Here is a 14,860-nt window from a genome sequence, read left to right as displayed (position 1 = left end):
CAATTTTTCTCTCTAAGGATGAAAAATATTTAATCTGGAACTTGAGGGACAGCTAAAAAATGCTATAGCTCTGTACAAATGTGCTAAATGCTTCCAAATCCAACTAAATGCATGATTTTTTTTTTTGCTATTTAAGGTGTTGATGAGGCAACTATCACCAATATTTTGACCAAAAGAACTAATGCACAGCGCCAAGCCATTAAGGCTGCTTACCAAAGTACAACAGGAAAGGTATTGTACCAATATGGTAACTGAACAACAATCTACATATGTGAAGGCTTTGCTTCCCATTTTCTCTTTACTTGAACACAGCACACAATCATAATCCTGAAGATAACTTAGGCTGGCCATACATTATACAATTTTCCTTTTAGATTTACCAAAATCATATAATAAGAGGTCAATCCTAAACACTTTCAATAAGTAATCAGGCAAGCCCTTGCACTACATAGTTTAAGGTAAATCCTAAAGGAATTTGAACAAGGGCATTGTATAATGTATGGCCAGCCATACCCTGTTCTCTCTGAGTTAGGACAGTGAACACAAACCCACAACCAGATAAAAGAAAATTACTCAAAAACCTTTAGGGCTCCACTGATAAATGTGTAGTATAACCTAAAGGTGGCCAGTAAAAAAAAGGCAATATTGGGTATCCAGCCTCTTACAATCATAAAGTTCTGTCTGCTGCGGTAACATACAACCTCCAAATAATTCCCTAATTTTTTATGAATGAGCCAAGAAATGCTGGCCAAGTAACACTGTGGTTTATAGCGGTGAGCACCAATCGTAGGCAGCACCTAAACCTTTTGATCCCTGACTATATTGGTTCCAGAGCTGATTATTGGAATGCAAAAAACAAGGAGGTGGTACATTTCTGCAAAGAGTTTAAGAATTCTACTTGCGTTTTAAAGTGGAAGTAAGCCCTAATGGGTTTTACTTCCTCTTTTTTCCCCTGCAAAGTAAAAGCATAATGGGCTAGTATGCATCACATACTAGCCCATTATGTGGCACTTACCTGCAAATGAAGCCCTCGCTGTCCCAGCTGGTGGCCGCATCCATCTTCGCCCCTCTTCCTTCCGGGGTTGTGGGCTTCGGCTCTGTGACTGACCGGAGCCGCATGACGTCACCGCATGACGCATGCATGCGGGAGCCGTCAGTCAAGGCACATGACTGAAACGGCATGGAGGTCTGTGAAGAAACAACACAGAGGTCAGTTTCTTCACAGCACGGAGGTCCGTTTCTTCACAGCGCATGCTAAACGGTGCACGTTTAGGAGATATTTCCACTACCTATATGTAAGCCTTATTCTAGGCTTGCCTATAGGTAAAAGTGACAATCGGGGGTTTACAACAATTTTAAGAATGCATTTTAAAGGCTCGCCTTCTTCCTTTTTTTTTTTTTTTTCTAAATTTCAGCTCCCCCATGTACCAATATATCATTATTGTACTTCTTTTGCAGCAAAGAATAGCATATTATTTTATCTTCGATTAGGCCTTGCCTCAGTGTCCTGTTGAAAACTCTTCCATCAGCTGTCCTGAATTTGGTATTCAGGATGGTAGAACCAGTAGAAGGAAGTAATTTACCAGCTGACCTCATTAACGCACACCCTGCACCTGCCCTCCCCCTTCTCCAGGAGATCGCTCCCACCTACCTCGCGCCCTCCTACCACCTCAGGTGCACGGTTTTCCAATGCAATCGGATATCTCAATAAATATATAGCCATCAATTTTTTTTATTTTTTATCTTGCATAGATCACTCATTTGGCAGAGTATGCAGGAGCTGAGTGATCGCAGTATATGCAGATAGAGCTGTAGTACTGAAAACAGGAGAAGTGTGTCCTGGAAGTCATGTAAGCTCACCACACACTACACAATCTGATTGTACAATATCCTTTAAATGTAGTGCAAGGGCTTGCCTGATTGGATACAGAGTGATTTGGATAGATAGGTGTGTTCTCCTATTATATAGTTTTGGTAAATCTAGGAAATTGTACAGATTGTAGTGTATGGCTACCTTTTTATACACCTAAAATTAACTAGTTGAGCTTTCGGTGACATTAATAAACAGCACCCCAAACACAGAAGCAATTATATTTTGCCGCATGAAGAAATGAGCGACAAACACTGAAAAACACTGAATGTGCAAACGCAACACCCCAAAATGTCCCGTGAGCTACTTTGCCCTGTGTAGGGTATCCCATTGAAATCAATAGGCTGTGCTACGTGTGTTGAGGGAAAAACACGTCAAAAACCATGTACTCCCACTATGCTAGGCGTGTATGGGGCCTAAAAGTAAAATTGGTGTGTTTACACAACAACAAAAAATCTCTATTCACATCTATGCATTTCAGAATGCATGGCAAACCACACAGAAAATGCCTAAGGCTGTGTGTTTCAAAACTTGCGGGAAATGTGCATCATGCTTTCGTTGTCATTAAATGTTACTGGCACCCTAAGCTTGGATAGCGGGCATGCATTTGTAAAAATGCACCACACTCCGCTCCAAAATAAAGTTCTGGAGCTTCTCTGGGGGCATTTGTCATGCATAGGGCAGTCCATTCAAGTGAATGAGCTGCCATATGCATGATGAGCAGAAACTCTCAAAAACCCCCCAAAAAAAGGCATGCGGAAATGTGAGTCCCTGCTAGGCAGAGGTGTGACTGGGCCTGACAACTGAGTGCTTACATCCACTCCCTTCTATGTACTTGTATAAAGAGGGTCATACACTATGCAATTTCCTTTAAATTTACCAAAGCTATGGAATAGCTGGACCCACCTGAACAATCTATTCAATTTATATCCAATCGGACAGGCCCTTGCACAACATAGCTGATCTAAAAGGATATTGTACAATCTGATTGTACTGAAAGTGGGCAGAAATAACACAGGAGGTGGTATAGTAATGAGGGAGGTGTGGTCCAGATAGGTGAAGATGCCCTATCGCACCCTCTCCTGTGATGCAGAAAGGAAGTGAATGCAGGGATACGATCTACAGGAAGTGATGGAATCTAAAAACATTTTTAAAAATACAAATGGATACAGTAGATGAAAATGTAAAGCTTCTATACAGTAGATGAGGTAAGTGAGAGATAAGCTCATTGTTACAAAACACTTCTATTATGAAAAGTGAAATTCTGCCCGAAAAGGTGAACTTGCCCTTCTTTGCCCCTAAAGGTTAAGTGTTAGGGTGGCAATAAGTATTGGGAATAAAAAAAGGTAATAGGAGATGGGGGGGGGGGGGGTGCTTACAAAAAAAAAGAAGTTGCATTTGATTTTGGCAAAAAAAGTTCTAGAATCTTGCTTTGGGCTCTTAGCATTGAAACTAATGTAGCATGAGCTTTGACTGTACTTCTCCTTTTAATTGATTTCCAACACATTACAATCCAGCCTCTAGGAATAAGGCATTTTAAGCTGTACGTGCTTTGGTTGCCGCCCTGTAATGAAGTATGCTGGATTTGCTGTCACAATTGACACATTGTCTGTTTGCTTTTGGTAAACACACTGTTACTTGGCATTTTTGCAGACCTACTTTAATTCAGTATTGTCTTACAGATGCGTTGTTGAATCCCTGTTGCCATAAACCCTGATCCTTTGACTCGAAAATTCACTGAATTTTTAGACTGTAGCGTTTTTTTTTTTTCTGTGATCCCTTACATACAGTATAGTGTAGTATTTACTGTAACTTGATGAACAGGTTTTGACTATGCCCAATGTATTTCTAGCCTCTGGAAGAAGCTCTAAAGAAAGCTCTTTCTGGCCATTATGAGGAGGTTGTTTTGGCCTTGCTGAAAACTCCAGCAGAATATGATGCAGAGGAGCTGAAATTTGCCACCAAGGTAATGTAAACACTGCACAAATCATATGACTTATCATATCTGACTTGGCTAGAGTAAATAAATAATGATATCTCGTATCTAATTTAGCTGTACACATTCCGGAGAATCAGTAGATAAATGTTCGCAGTCATACTGTGCAATGTTAGTTTACAAATAAAATTATGCTTTAAATATTTTTTAATTTTTTTTCATAGCACAATCGCTACTTAAAATAAAACCTTGCATTTTTGTTACCGACATTACTAATTTAAGTGTTATTTATAGCATAATTTTTATTTATTTTTTTTTTTAAAGGGACTCGGAACTGATGAGGATACACTGATTGAAATTCTAGCATCAAGAACAAACAGGGAGATCCAAGCCATAAAGGTAGCCTACAAAGAAAGTAAGTATGCAAGGTAAAGTCTAGCAAAATTTCAGCTCTATTTTTGTGTTTGCTGAAAGCTTTTGTTAATGTGATATTCATATTACTGTCTGCTTTGCATTATATTTTTAGCCATGGTCAGATTTGTTGATTCTATCTCTAGTGGATCTGTGCACGTCGTGCACCAATAACGTAAAGAATGACTATTGCACAAATATGATTTATTTGGCGATCAGTGAAAATGTTGGGCACAGAACATATAGGCAGGCACAGACCGATTCACTCAGTGCTGCAATACAACTATACTGCTAGAATGTAAAACTGAAATGTGTTGTGAAGGCTGAACTGGAAAAATATTAGAGGTGATGGCATTATATGGGTTTTAGTATTCTATTTAGTTCAATCCATATCATTTGTACAGAGCAGTAATGTATAGCTCATAAAGTACTTCCTTCAAAATGTATCTGTTAGAATCCATGTTCTTGAAGACAACTTATACCAACCTTTAACAAGGATCACCAATTACTGTAGCACACTTTGTGGTGCACACTTTCTTTAGCCTACATCAGGGGTAGGCAACCTTTTGAGCAGTGTGCCGAAAAATATTTTCAAAGAAATTGAGAGTGCCGATTTTATAACAAAAAAATGTCAACTTCACACTCTCAATCACGAAAAGGGTTTTTTATAAAGTAAATGCTGTAAACTCTCACGCCTAAGATCAGCCACAATTCATGCACCTTTACACCTCAGATCACTTTCCCCCCTGCAAATCTCTCCCACCACTGTACCCCCTGCAAATCTCTCTCACCACTGTACCCCCTGCTCATCTGCCCCACCACTGTACCCCCCCACTCATCTGCCCCACCGCTGCAACATCCTGCTCATCTGCCCCTCCAATGTTCCCCCTTTCTCATCTGCCCCACCACTCTACCTCCCTGCACATCTGCTCGACCGCCATACTCCCATGCTCTTCTGTCTCACGTTTGTACCCCCTGCTCATCTGTCCCACCACTGTAACCCCCTTTCTCATCTGCCCCACCACTGTACCTCCTGCACATCTGTCCCACCTCTGTTCCCCCTGCTCATCTGTACCACCACTGTAACCCTGCTGCTCATCTGCCCCATCAATGTACCCTTTTTCTCATCTGCCCCACCACTGTACCTCCCTGCACATCTGCTCTACCCCCGTATCCCCATGCTCTTTTTGTCTCATTACTTAATTACCTTCTCATCTGTCCTAACACTGAACCCATCTGCTCATCTGCCCCACCACTGTAACCCGCTTTCTCATCTGCCCCACCAATGTACCTCCTGCACATCTGTCTCACCTCTTTACCCCCTGCTCTTCTGCCCCACTGCTCTACCCCCCCCCGCTTTTCTGTCCCACCACTGAACCCCCTTCTTATCTGCCCCAACACTGAACCCCCTGCTCATCTGTCCCACCACTGTAAACCCCTTCTCATTTGGCCCAACACTGAACCCCCCTGCTCATCTGCTTCATCACTGTACCTCCTGCACATCTGTCCCACCTCTGTTTCCCCTGCTCATCTGTACCACCAATGTACCTCCTTTCTCCTCTGCCCCACCTCTGTAACCCGCTTTCTCATCTGCCCCATCAATGTACCTCCTGCACATCTGCCCCATCAATGTACCTCCTTCTCTTTTGTCCCACCTTTGAACCCCTTCTGCTCATTTTCCCCACCACTGTACCCTTCTGCTCATCTGCTCCACCACTGTACCCTCTTCTCATCTATGATATGTGTGATATGCAGAGTGGTGAAAGGAAGCAGAGATGAGACACATCTACCTGTCCTGGCACTCATCCTGCTGATCCACCTCTCGCATCCAGCCCACGTGCTTGTATGTGACATCATACAAGCACGTGGTTGTGTATGATATGAGTTATATACATGAATAATACATGTACATGAATTCTAAGTTACTCAAGCATATAGTAAGAAATAGTATGTTGAAAAGTTCCCATTTTATTCTGCAGAGTTTAAGACTGAATTGGCAAAGGATATCACTTCAGATACATCTGGTCATTTCCAAAAAGGTCTGCTTGCACTTTTAGAGGTATGTTCCTCCATATCAGTATAAACTTTTGCTATTAAATGTATTCATGCAGGGCTGGATTTACCATTAGGTTAAGTAGACTTGTAGCTATAACAAAAAATAATGCAGTGTACAATTGGCACCATCTACTTTAATTGTCTCCCTATTTCCTCCTCATAGGTAATGGCACTCAGAAAAAGCCTACGCATCTTGTATTGCTTTCCATAAAATTTAACTGATTTGGACTTGCATGGTCAAGTGGACTTCTGACCTAAATGCACTAAAATAAAGGGCTTTTCTTCTATTCTTTTTATACATAAAAAAAGTTGTTGCTGTGAACATTCATCTCACCATTATTCTTTGTAAAATTCACTTTATAAGCTATAAAATGACATATACCAGTTGGCAGCCTCTCAATCCTATTGCCTGTTGAAATGAAGCGGTCTTGGTAAGTTAAAGTGGAATTTCAGGCTATACCCAACTAATCTTAAGTGCTCCAACACCTTTGCTAACTAACCTGTGTAAGAAAGATGTATATACAGTATTGCCTATTTTCAGCTCGCTCTGTTCCAGTCACGTGATTTGGCTCCCCTGTTTCAGCTAGCGGTGGCTGAAGGGGAGAGGAAGGAGCGCCGACAATGGATGGGTCTTAGTAAGCCCATAAGTGATGTTAGTGTTGTCAGACATTACCAGCTGTTGCTGAGCATTCCCTCCTCTTTCCTACAGTTGCCACTGGCTGCCACAGGGGATCACTGACTGGATCCCCCGAAAACAGATGAGTATACATCATTCTTACATAGGTCAGTCGACATATTTGCAGAAAAGACCCAACAACAATATCCTGCACTCGAGGGTGATGTAATGGTGGGTGAATCACAAAATCTTGTTCTCATGGAAGTACAGGCTTTGCTTTCCTCTATGGGATGGGGGGGAAACCCAATGGAGACACTGTAAAACAAAAAAAAAGTGGGCGCACCAGCCTTGCGCAATACCCAAGTGGTATCTTTAATCGTAAATTAATAAGAAATATACTCCTAAACAAATCAATGATAAAAGCATATAGTGGTCCATAATGACCACAAAGCAACCAGGTCACCGACACGGTTCCTAGTAAGCCGGAGGACCTTCCAGATGGCTGATGAGTTTCCAGGGGGATCCCCTCTTCCTCAGAGCCAGCCTAGTCAGCATACAGTATGTCACAAAAAGTGAGTACACCCCTCACATTTTTGTAAATATTTTATTATATCTTTTCATGTGACCACACTGAAGAATTCACACTTTGCTACAATGTAAAGTAGTGAGTGTACAGCTTGTATTAAAGTGTAAATTTGCTGTCCCCTCAAAATAACTCAACACACAGCCATTATTTTCTAAACCGCTGGCAACAAAAGTGAGTACACCCCTAAGTGAAAATGTCCAAATTGGGCCCAATTAGCCATTTTCCCTCCCCAGTGTCATGTGACTCTTTAGTGTTACAAGGTCTCAGGTGTGAATAGGGAGCAGGTGTGTTAAATTTGATGTTATCGCTCTTGCTCTCTTATACTGGTCACTTGAAGTTCAACATGGCACCTCATGGCAAAGAACTCTCTGAGGATCTGAAAAAAAAAGAATTGTTGCTCTACATAAAGATGGCCTAGGTTAGAAGAAGATTGCCAAGACCCTGAAACTTTGGGAAATAGACGTATGAGTGTTGCAAGAATTTCTGCAGAGGTTGAAAGGGTGGGTGGTCAGCCTGTCAGTGCACAGACCATACGCCACACACTGGATCAAATTGGTCTGCATGGCTGTCATCCCAGAAGGAAGCCTCTTCTAAAGATGATGCACAAGAGGGCTTGCAAACAGTTTGCTGAAGACAAGCAGACTAAGGACATAGATTACTAGAACCATGTCCTGTGGTCTGAGACCAAGATAAACTTATTTGGTTCAGATGGTGTCAAGCGTGTGTGGCGGTAACCAGCTGAGGAGTACAAAGACAAGTGCGTCTTGCCTACAGTCAAGCATGGTGGTGGAAGTGTCATGGTCTGGGGCTGCAGGAGTGCTGGTGGCACTGGGGAGCTACAGCTCATTGAGGGAACCATGAATACCAACATGTACTGTGACATACTGAAATAGAGCCCCTCCCTTTGGAGACTGGGCCGCAGGGCAGTATTCCAACATATAACAAACAAAAAGGGGTGGGAACCAAATGAATGAAAGGTACACATATGTACCCCCAGATATTATATTTATATTTATATCCACTCACTGCAATAGAGTGGGACTCAGTGGCCAAAAAGCATATAAAAAAATAGGCACTGTACCAGAGATATTTTCCTACATAACGACCACAAACACACCTCCAAGATGACGACTGCCTTGGTAAAGGTGATGGACTGGCCAAGCATGTCTCCAGACCTAAACCCTATTGAGCATTTATGGGGAATCCTCAAACGTAAGGTGGAGGAGCGCAAGGTCTCTACTCTCCACCAGGAGAGAAGGAGTGGAAGAAGACTCCAGTGGCAACCTGTGAAGCTCTGGTGAACTCCATGCCCAATAGGGTTAAGGTGGTGCTGAAAAATAATAGTGGCCACACAAAATATTGACACTTTGAGCCCAGTTTGGACATTTTCACTTAGGTGTGCACTCATTTTTTTGTTGCAAGCGGTTTAGATATTAATGACTGTGTGTTTTTTTATTTTGAGGGGACAGCAAATTTACACTGTTATACAAGATGTACTCTCACTACTTTACATTGTAGCAAAGTGTAATTTCTTCAGTGTTGTCACCTTAAAAGATATATATATATATATAATTTACAAAAATGTGAGGGGTGTACTTACTTTCGTGAGATACTGTATGTGTTGGTAAGGGGGAAGGAGCATTTTTAAGATTCAGTATTGCCTTGAATTTCACTTTAATTTAAAAACTGTTCTACTATCCTGGGTCAGGTTAGAATCTGTGCCTACAGGCTCCAGATATGGAAATATGGTCTTGTATTTCATAGGAATGGGGAATACATCTGTAATTCTTTTTTTAATTTTTTTTTTTACTGTTATTACTTTTGTGATTTTTGTAACAAATTTCTCTAAACATAGAATGTTTAATGTCTTGTAGGCTTCGCGAAGTGAAGATACCCGTGTGAATGATGAACTTGTTGATAATGATGCCAGGGTAAGACAGTGCTAGATAGTACTGTTATGTTTTATGCATTTACATTATCCTATTTATTCCTTTTTTCAGAAATGGTAGGAATACCTGGAGTCCTAATGCCCCATACACATGGTCGGACATTGATCGGACATTCCGACAACAAAATCCTAGGATTTTTTCCTACGGATGTTGGCTCAAACTTGTCTTGCATACACACGGTCACACAAAGTTGTCGGAAAATCCGATCATTCTGAACGCGGTGACGTAAAACACATACGTCAGGACTATAAACGGGGCAGTAGCCAATAGCTTTCATCTCTTTATTCTGAGCATACGTGGCACTTTGTGCGTCGGATTTGTGTACACACGTTCGGAAATTCTGACAACGGATTTTGTTGTCGGAAAATTTTATAGCAAGCTCTCAAACTTTGTGTGTCGGAAAATCCGATGGAAAATGTGTGATGGAGCCTACACACGGTCGGAATTTCCGACAACAAGGTCCTATCACACATTTTCCTTGGAAAATCCGACTGTGTGTACGGGGCATTACTCTAATTCAATACTAAAATAAAAGTAATTACATCTATCAAGTGGCTATATTACTGTCTTTTCTTGATTGAGGTATTTCAGCTGATGTGGAATTGACGATCAAATTAACCTGTTAGACAAAATACAAGGAATATTTGTTATGGTTGAGCAAATGCTTTTGACATTCATCCAGTGATTTTTTTATAAATAGACCCCTTAGTATTTTAGGAAAAAAACATAGATCAAGGAACGTATTTATTATTACTGTAATGCCGTCAGGCTGCATATATAGTAACTACCAAGGATTACATTTGAATTTCAAGAACCAAATAATTGTCTTTAAGAGCACATCACTCTTTAGGTAGTTGTAGGAACCAGACATCAAGGCTGCTGTTAGCTTGTTAGTGGTTAGAAATCATTGTGGGCCAATTATGTCACTATACCCAGGTTTGGTTGTAGGCTGAAGCTTCTCAATGGTCACCCAGTGAGGAGCTAGCTTCTTAGATATGGCACAGAGGGTGACGAAATAATTGTAAGACAAGTACAACTAAATGTTAGTATTCAATCAATGAACTTTAGTACTTTTAATTTCCAATTTTTCTTTTATTTTAAACGAAACGGGTTACAAAAGTAATATCCAAACAGGTAGGGTTCAATACACAATATCGGCTCTTAAGGCAGATACTTTAGCACATCAGCATAATAACTGATCATAAGCCTTAGGATGGCTACTAAATCTTGTATGGTGGCAGGACAAAGATAACAGCCAGACCTCCCTAAGGTTAGAAAGAAGGTGGATACCCAACAAATATGAATTCAAATATGAATTCAAATATGAATTCAATAAATCCAGTGAACTGTAAGTGGCAGGTCCTAGGAAGTAAGAATCTTGCAGGAATCTTGTATAGTGAACCATAAATGTGAGCAGGGCACTATAGTGTTTAGAGTTGGTGGGCAAGACATCGCTTCCAAGCACGGAGGACTATAGGAAGGGCAGAACTTTACTACTTTTAAAAGCTATAAAGTTGAATTACACAAAGGTTTCTTACATTTTTTTAAGAATTCGAGAAGTAAGTTCTCTGCATGACCAGGGTGGGATTTATGGTTTTGCTGTCTTGTGCTGCCTATCTTTGCCAGTTGGCAAGCTAGACTTTGCATGACATTAACCAGATCAGATTATATATCTACACAAGGCACGTCAAGGTGGATGGAGAGGCTAAAATTGGGAGTTTGCCTACTATCAGTATGTTAACCACGGGGACCCTGCTGGATTTTACAGGCAGAAAGGTTGTCAGGTGGGGACCTTCAATGTTATATGGAAATGTATTATCGGCAGCCAGCAGCATGATGTGCACTTGATTGTCTGCTGCCTCTGGCTATAGTTTGGCTATGCAGAAATCCAGCCCTGAAGATTACTAGATTACTTGTGCTCAGAAATTGGAGCCAAGAAGTCTGGTGCTGATATATTACCTTGGCATGCCCAGAAAAAATATTTGAACCAACCAATGTCCATCATGTGAAATGCTCCTTTCATACTTGTGCAATATAGGATCTGACTTGACCGCAAGTTGCAGGACATGTGAAATGCCACAGATCTCTGGGAGCCGTTCCAATTGACACTACTGAAATCACTGCAACTTCAGAAAAGGTTCTTCCTGGACTTCTTTGATCCAACTTTGACACGACTTCAATGCCAGTGTGTGTAAAAGTCTTCTCAATGTCACTTCAAAGTTGTATCAAAGTTGCACTGAAAATCGCGTAACTTTGGAGTCAGCTAGTGTGAAAGGCGCCTTAAACTTTACAGATCTGTCACTGCCAGTTTCCCTTTCTGAGAGATCTGTATGCCTATAAGCAGCCTTTATTAATGGGGCACATGTATGAGCAGGGGTATCCTGTTGGTGTTGGCAGCGAATAGTACATAGGGCTATTTTGTCTTGTTCTTAAAAAGAATATAATATACACCCATTCTTGGCAATTAATAATCTTTTATTAGTGGACAGTACAGTTTAACAATTTATGCTTTTTAGCCATTAACTTCTGAACATTAGAATCCATTAAATAGCAATTAATTTGAATGTTTCGGTTTTGGGTAGGTACTGGTGAGTTTAAAAAATGTGTTTTATAAATGTTTTGAGGAATACAGTAGTGTCATTTCTGGGATTGTGTTCTAATATTTCAACTGTGGTAGTTATACAAGGGAGTCCTATTACCCCTGCTTGATTTTAACTGCCATATTTTTTTGCCATGGAAAATGTAGCAAGAGGAGTGAGAACACTCCAAGGTGTGCAGGAACATCCAAAAGGATGGTGAGGGGAGAACAGAGGCATGAAGATCTCACTGCTGAAGTCCTCATAAGATTATAAGTAGCCAACAGGGAACTTGCGCCCCACTATATTACTTTTGGGTGGACTAACTTTTAACTAAAGTGTAAAGTCCTAAAATACCAAATCTTCTATGTGAAATAAAAAACGGTAAGGGTAAACGCTAAGGGTAAAGAAAACTCAGAATGCCTCTTCTATGGCAAGTAGTCACCCACTTACATGTCCACAATAGATAGAGATATTAACTGTGGGGCCTCCTTCTATAGGCATAAATGGGAAATCTACTGTCCATGTGTGGCCGAGCCAGGTGACTTTCGGAGAGCAGGCTGTGTGGCATCCAGTAGCTCCACAGTGTATGTATGTAATTGCCCTAAAAGTACAGTTATGCTTTAAAAAAATCTCTTTATTAGAAATAGATATAATATTAATGTCAAAGTTTACATTCTAGATGGAGCTAGGTATAAGATGTATCAGTAATTCAGCAGTCATTTATTTTATGCAACACAGCCACCTAGTGTCTGCAGTTATACATTATTGTGACACGAGAATTAACATTCGACTGTAGAACAAATGTTATATAGGTTTTTGTTGCAATCAATAAACACATAGATAAATAACATTGCTTTTAAAGGTTCTGGCTTTCCTAAATCAAGTGTTCAGTTCCTAAACAAGTGTAGCGGGCAACAGTTGTAAAGTATTAATATAATGAAGTAGTCAGACAGGCAGTACACATTTTCAAAAAGTCAGCAATAAAAATCTCTCTATTTCTCTCACTATAGGTTTTTGGTAACTTCTTTACTGCCCCATTCACACTTGAGCGTTTTGTGGCTCGAAGCGCCAAAACACTCAGCATCCAAAACGCCACGTATTTCAATGGTGACAGTTCACATATGAGCTCTCAGATGCCTAGAGTTTAAAGCCTGATGCTGCTCCATGAGCTACTTTAAGGCAGGTTTGGGCATTTTTGGTCCTATAGACAATGGGTGAAGCTTGGATACACATGTAAAACTCTTAAATATGTTTCTGAAATGTTCATGTATGCATGCTAAAGTGCTCAAATTAAAATTCTTGAAAACTGCTCAGTCAAAACTTGACAGAGGGTCTAGCCTTTTCCTATTCTCCAACAATTTAAAAAAAGTGTCTAAAAAATGAAAATAAAAAATTATAATGTTTAAAAAAGTGGGAAAGACCTCCCTCTGCAGAAAATGCAAACATATACTATATTACCAAACGTATTGGGACGTCTGCCTTTACATGCATATGAACTTTAATGGCATCCCAGTCTTAGTCCGTAGGGTTCAATATTGAGTTGGCCCACTCTTTGCAGCTATAACAGCTTCCAACAATTCTGGGAAGGCTGTCCACAAGGTTTAGGAGTGTGTTTATGGGAATGTTTGACCATTCCTCCAGAAGTTCATTTGTGAGGTAAGGCACTGATGTGGACAAGAAGACCTGGCTTGCAGTCTCCACTTTAATTCATCCCAAAGGTGTTCTATCGGGTTGAGGCCAGTCAAGTTACTCCACCCCAAACGCGCTCATCCATGTCTTTTTATGAACCTTGCTTTGTGCACTGGTCCAAATCATTTGGAGGGGGATTATGGGGGATTATACCTTTTGTACCACCACCCCCTCCCTTTAGAATGTAAGCTCTATGAGCAGGGCCTTCCTGCCCCTTCTGTATTGAACTGTACTGTAATTGAGCTGTCCCCCCTCTAAAGTTCTGCATAAACTGTTTATACAAATAAACTATATAAATCGTGTATAATAATAATAATAATGGTGTGGGTTTTTTTTCTCAGGGGTTGGGCTTGGCCCCTTAGTTCCAGTGAAGGGAACTCTTAAGGCGCCAGCATACTAAGACATTTTGGATAATTTCATGCTTCCAACTTTGTGGGAACAGTTTGGGGATGGTCCCTTCCTGTTGCAACATGACTGCGCACCCGTGCACAAAGGAAGGTCAATAAAGACATAGATGAGTGAGTTTGGGTTGGGGGAACTTGACTGGCCTGCACAGAGTCCTGACCATAACCCGATAGAACACCTTTGGGATGAATTAGAGCGGAGACTGTGAGCCAGGCCTTCTTGTCCACATCAGTGCCTTACCTCACAAATGCGCTTCTGGAAGGATGGTCAAACATTCCCATAAACACACTCCTAAACCTTGTGGACAACCTTCCCAGAACAGTTGAAGTTATTATAGCTGCAAAGGGTGGGCCAACTCCATATTAAACCCTATGGACTAAGTCTGGGATGCTATTAAAGTTCATGTGCATGTAAAGGCAATTCCCAATGCTTTTGGTAATCTAGTGTAGATGTAATTTAGAAACGCATATACCTGAATGCCTACAAGGACAACCTGTTGGGTTTAAGGTATAATAGATCATTTAATATTATTATATAGGATCTATATAGCGCCAACAGTTTACGCAAAAAAAAAAAAAAATATATATATATATATGTATATATATATGAGGATATCTTTACAGTGTGAGGGTAATGCTCTCTTAGACAACTGTAATGGGAACAAATTTTCCCATGGGAAGATTTCGCCTCTGTTATTATTTTTTTTAGTTAGAAGTCAAAATTTTGGATTTACCCTCAGTTTTAATCCTGGCAACATTGGCGAT

The 14,860-nt window shown here is 40.6% G+C and overlaps 1 protein-coding gene across 1 annotated transcript in view; it reads left to right on the top strand.

Moving 5' to 3' along the window:
- The window catches only part of LOC141147157 (annexin A1-like), a 51,508-nt gene that overhangs the window by 19,602 nt on the left and 17,046 nt on the right, over positions 1–14,860 (top strand). Inside the window, exons 4-8 of the mRNA XM_073634308.1 lie at positions 137–231; positions 3,723–3,836; positions 4,131–4,221; positions 6,197–6,276; positions 9,349–9,405. Of these exons, the coding sequence (XP_073490409.1) occupies positions 137–231; positions 3,723–3,836; positions 4,131–4,221; positions 6,197–6,276; positions 9,349–9,405 (437 nt within the window). The remainder of the gene's footprint in view (positions 1–136; positions 232–3,722; positions 3,837–4,130; positions 4,222–6,196; positions 6,277–9,348; positions 9,406–14,860) is intronic.

Source organism: Aquarana catesbeiana, linkage group LG01, assembly GCF_042186555.1.
Source record: "Aquarana catesbeiana isolate 2022-GZ linkage group LG01, ASM4218655v1, whole genome shotgun sequence".
NCBI lineage: Eukaryota > Metazoa > Chordata > Amphibia > Anura > Ranidae > Aquarana > Aquarana catesbeiana.
Note: the sequence above shows the minus strand (reverse complement) of the source record. Positions and strands in the feature narration are given on the sequence as shown.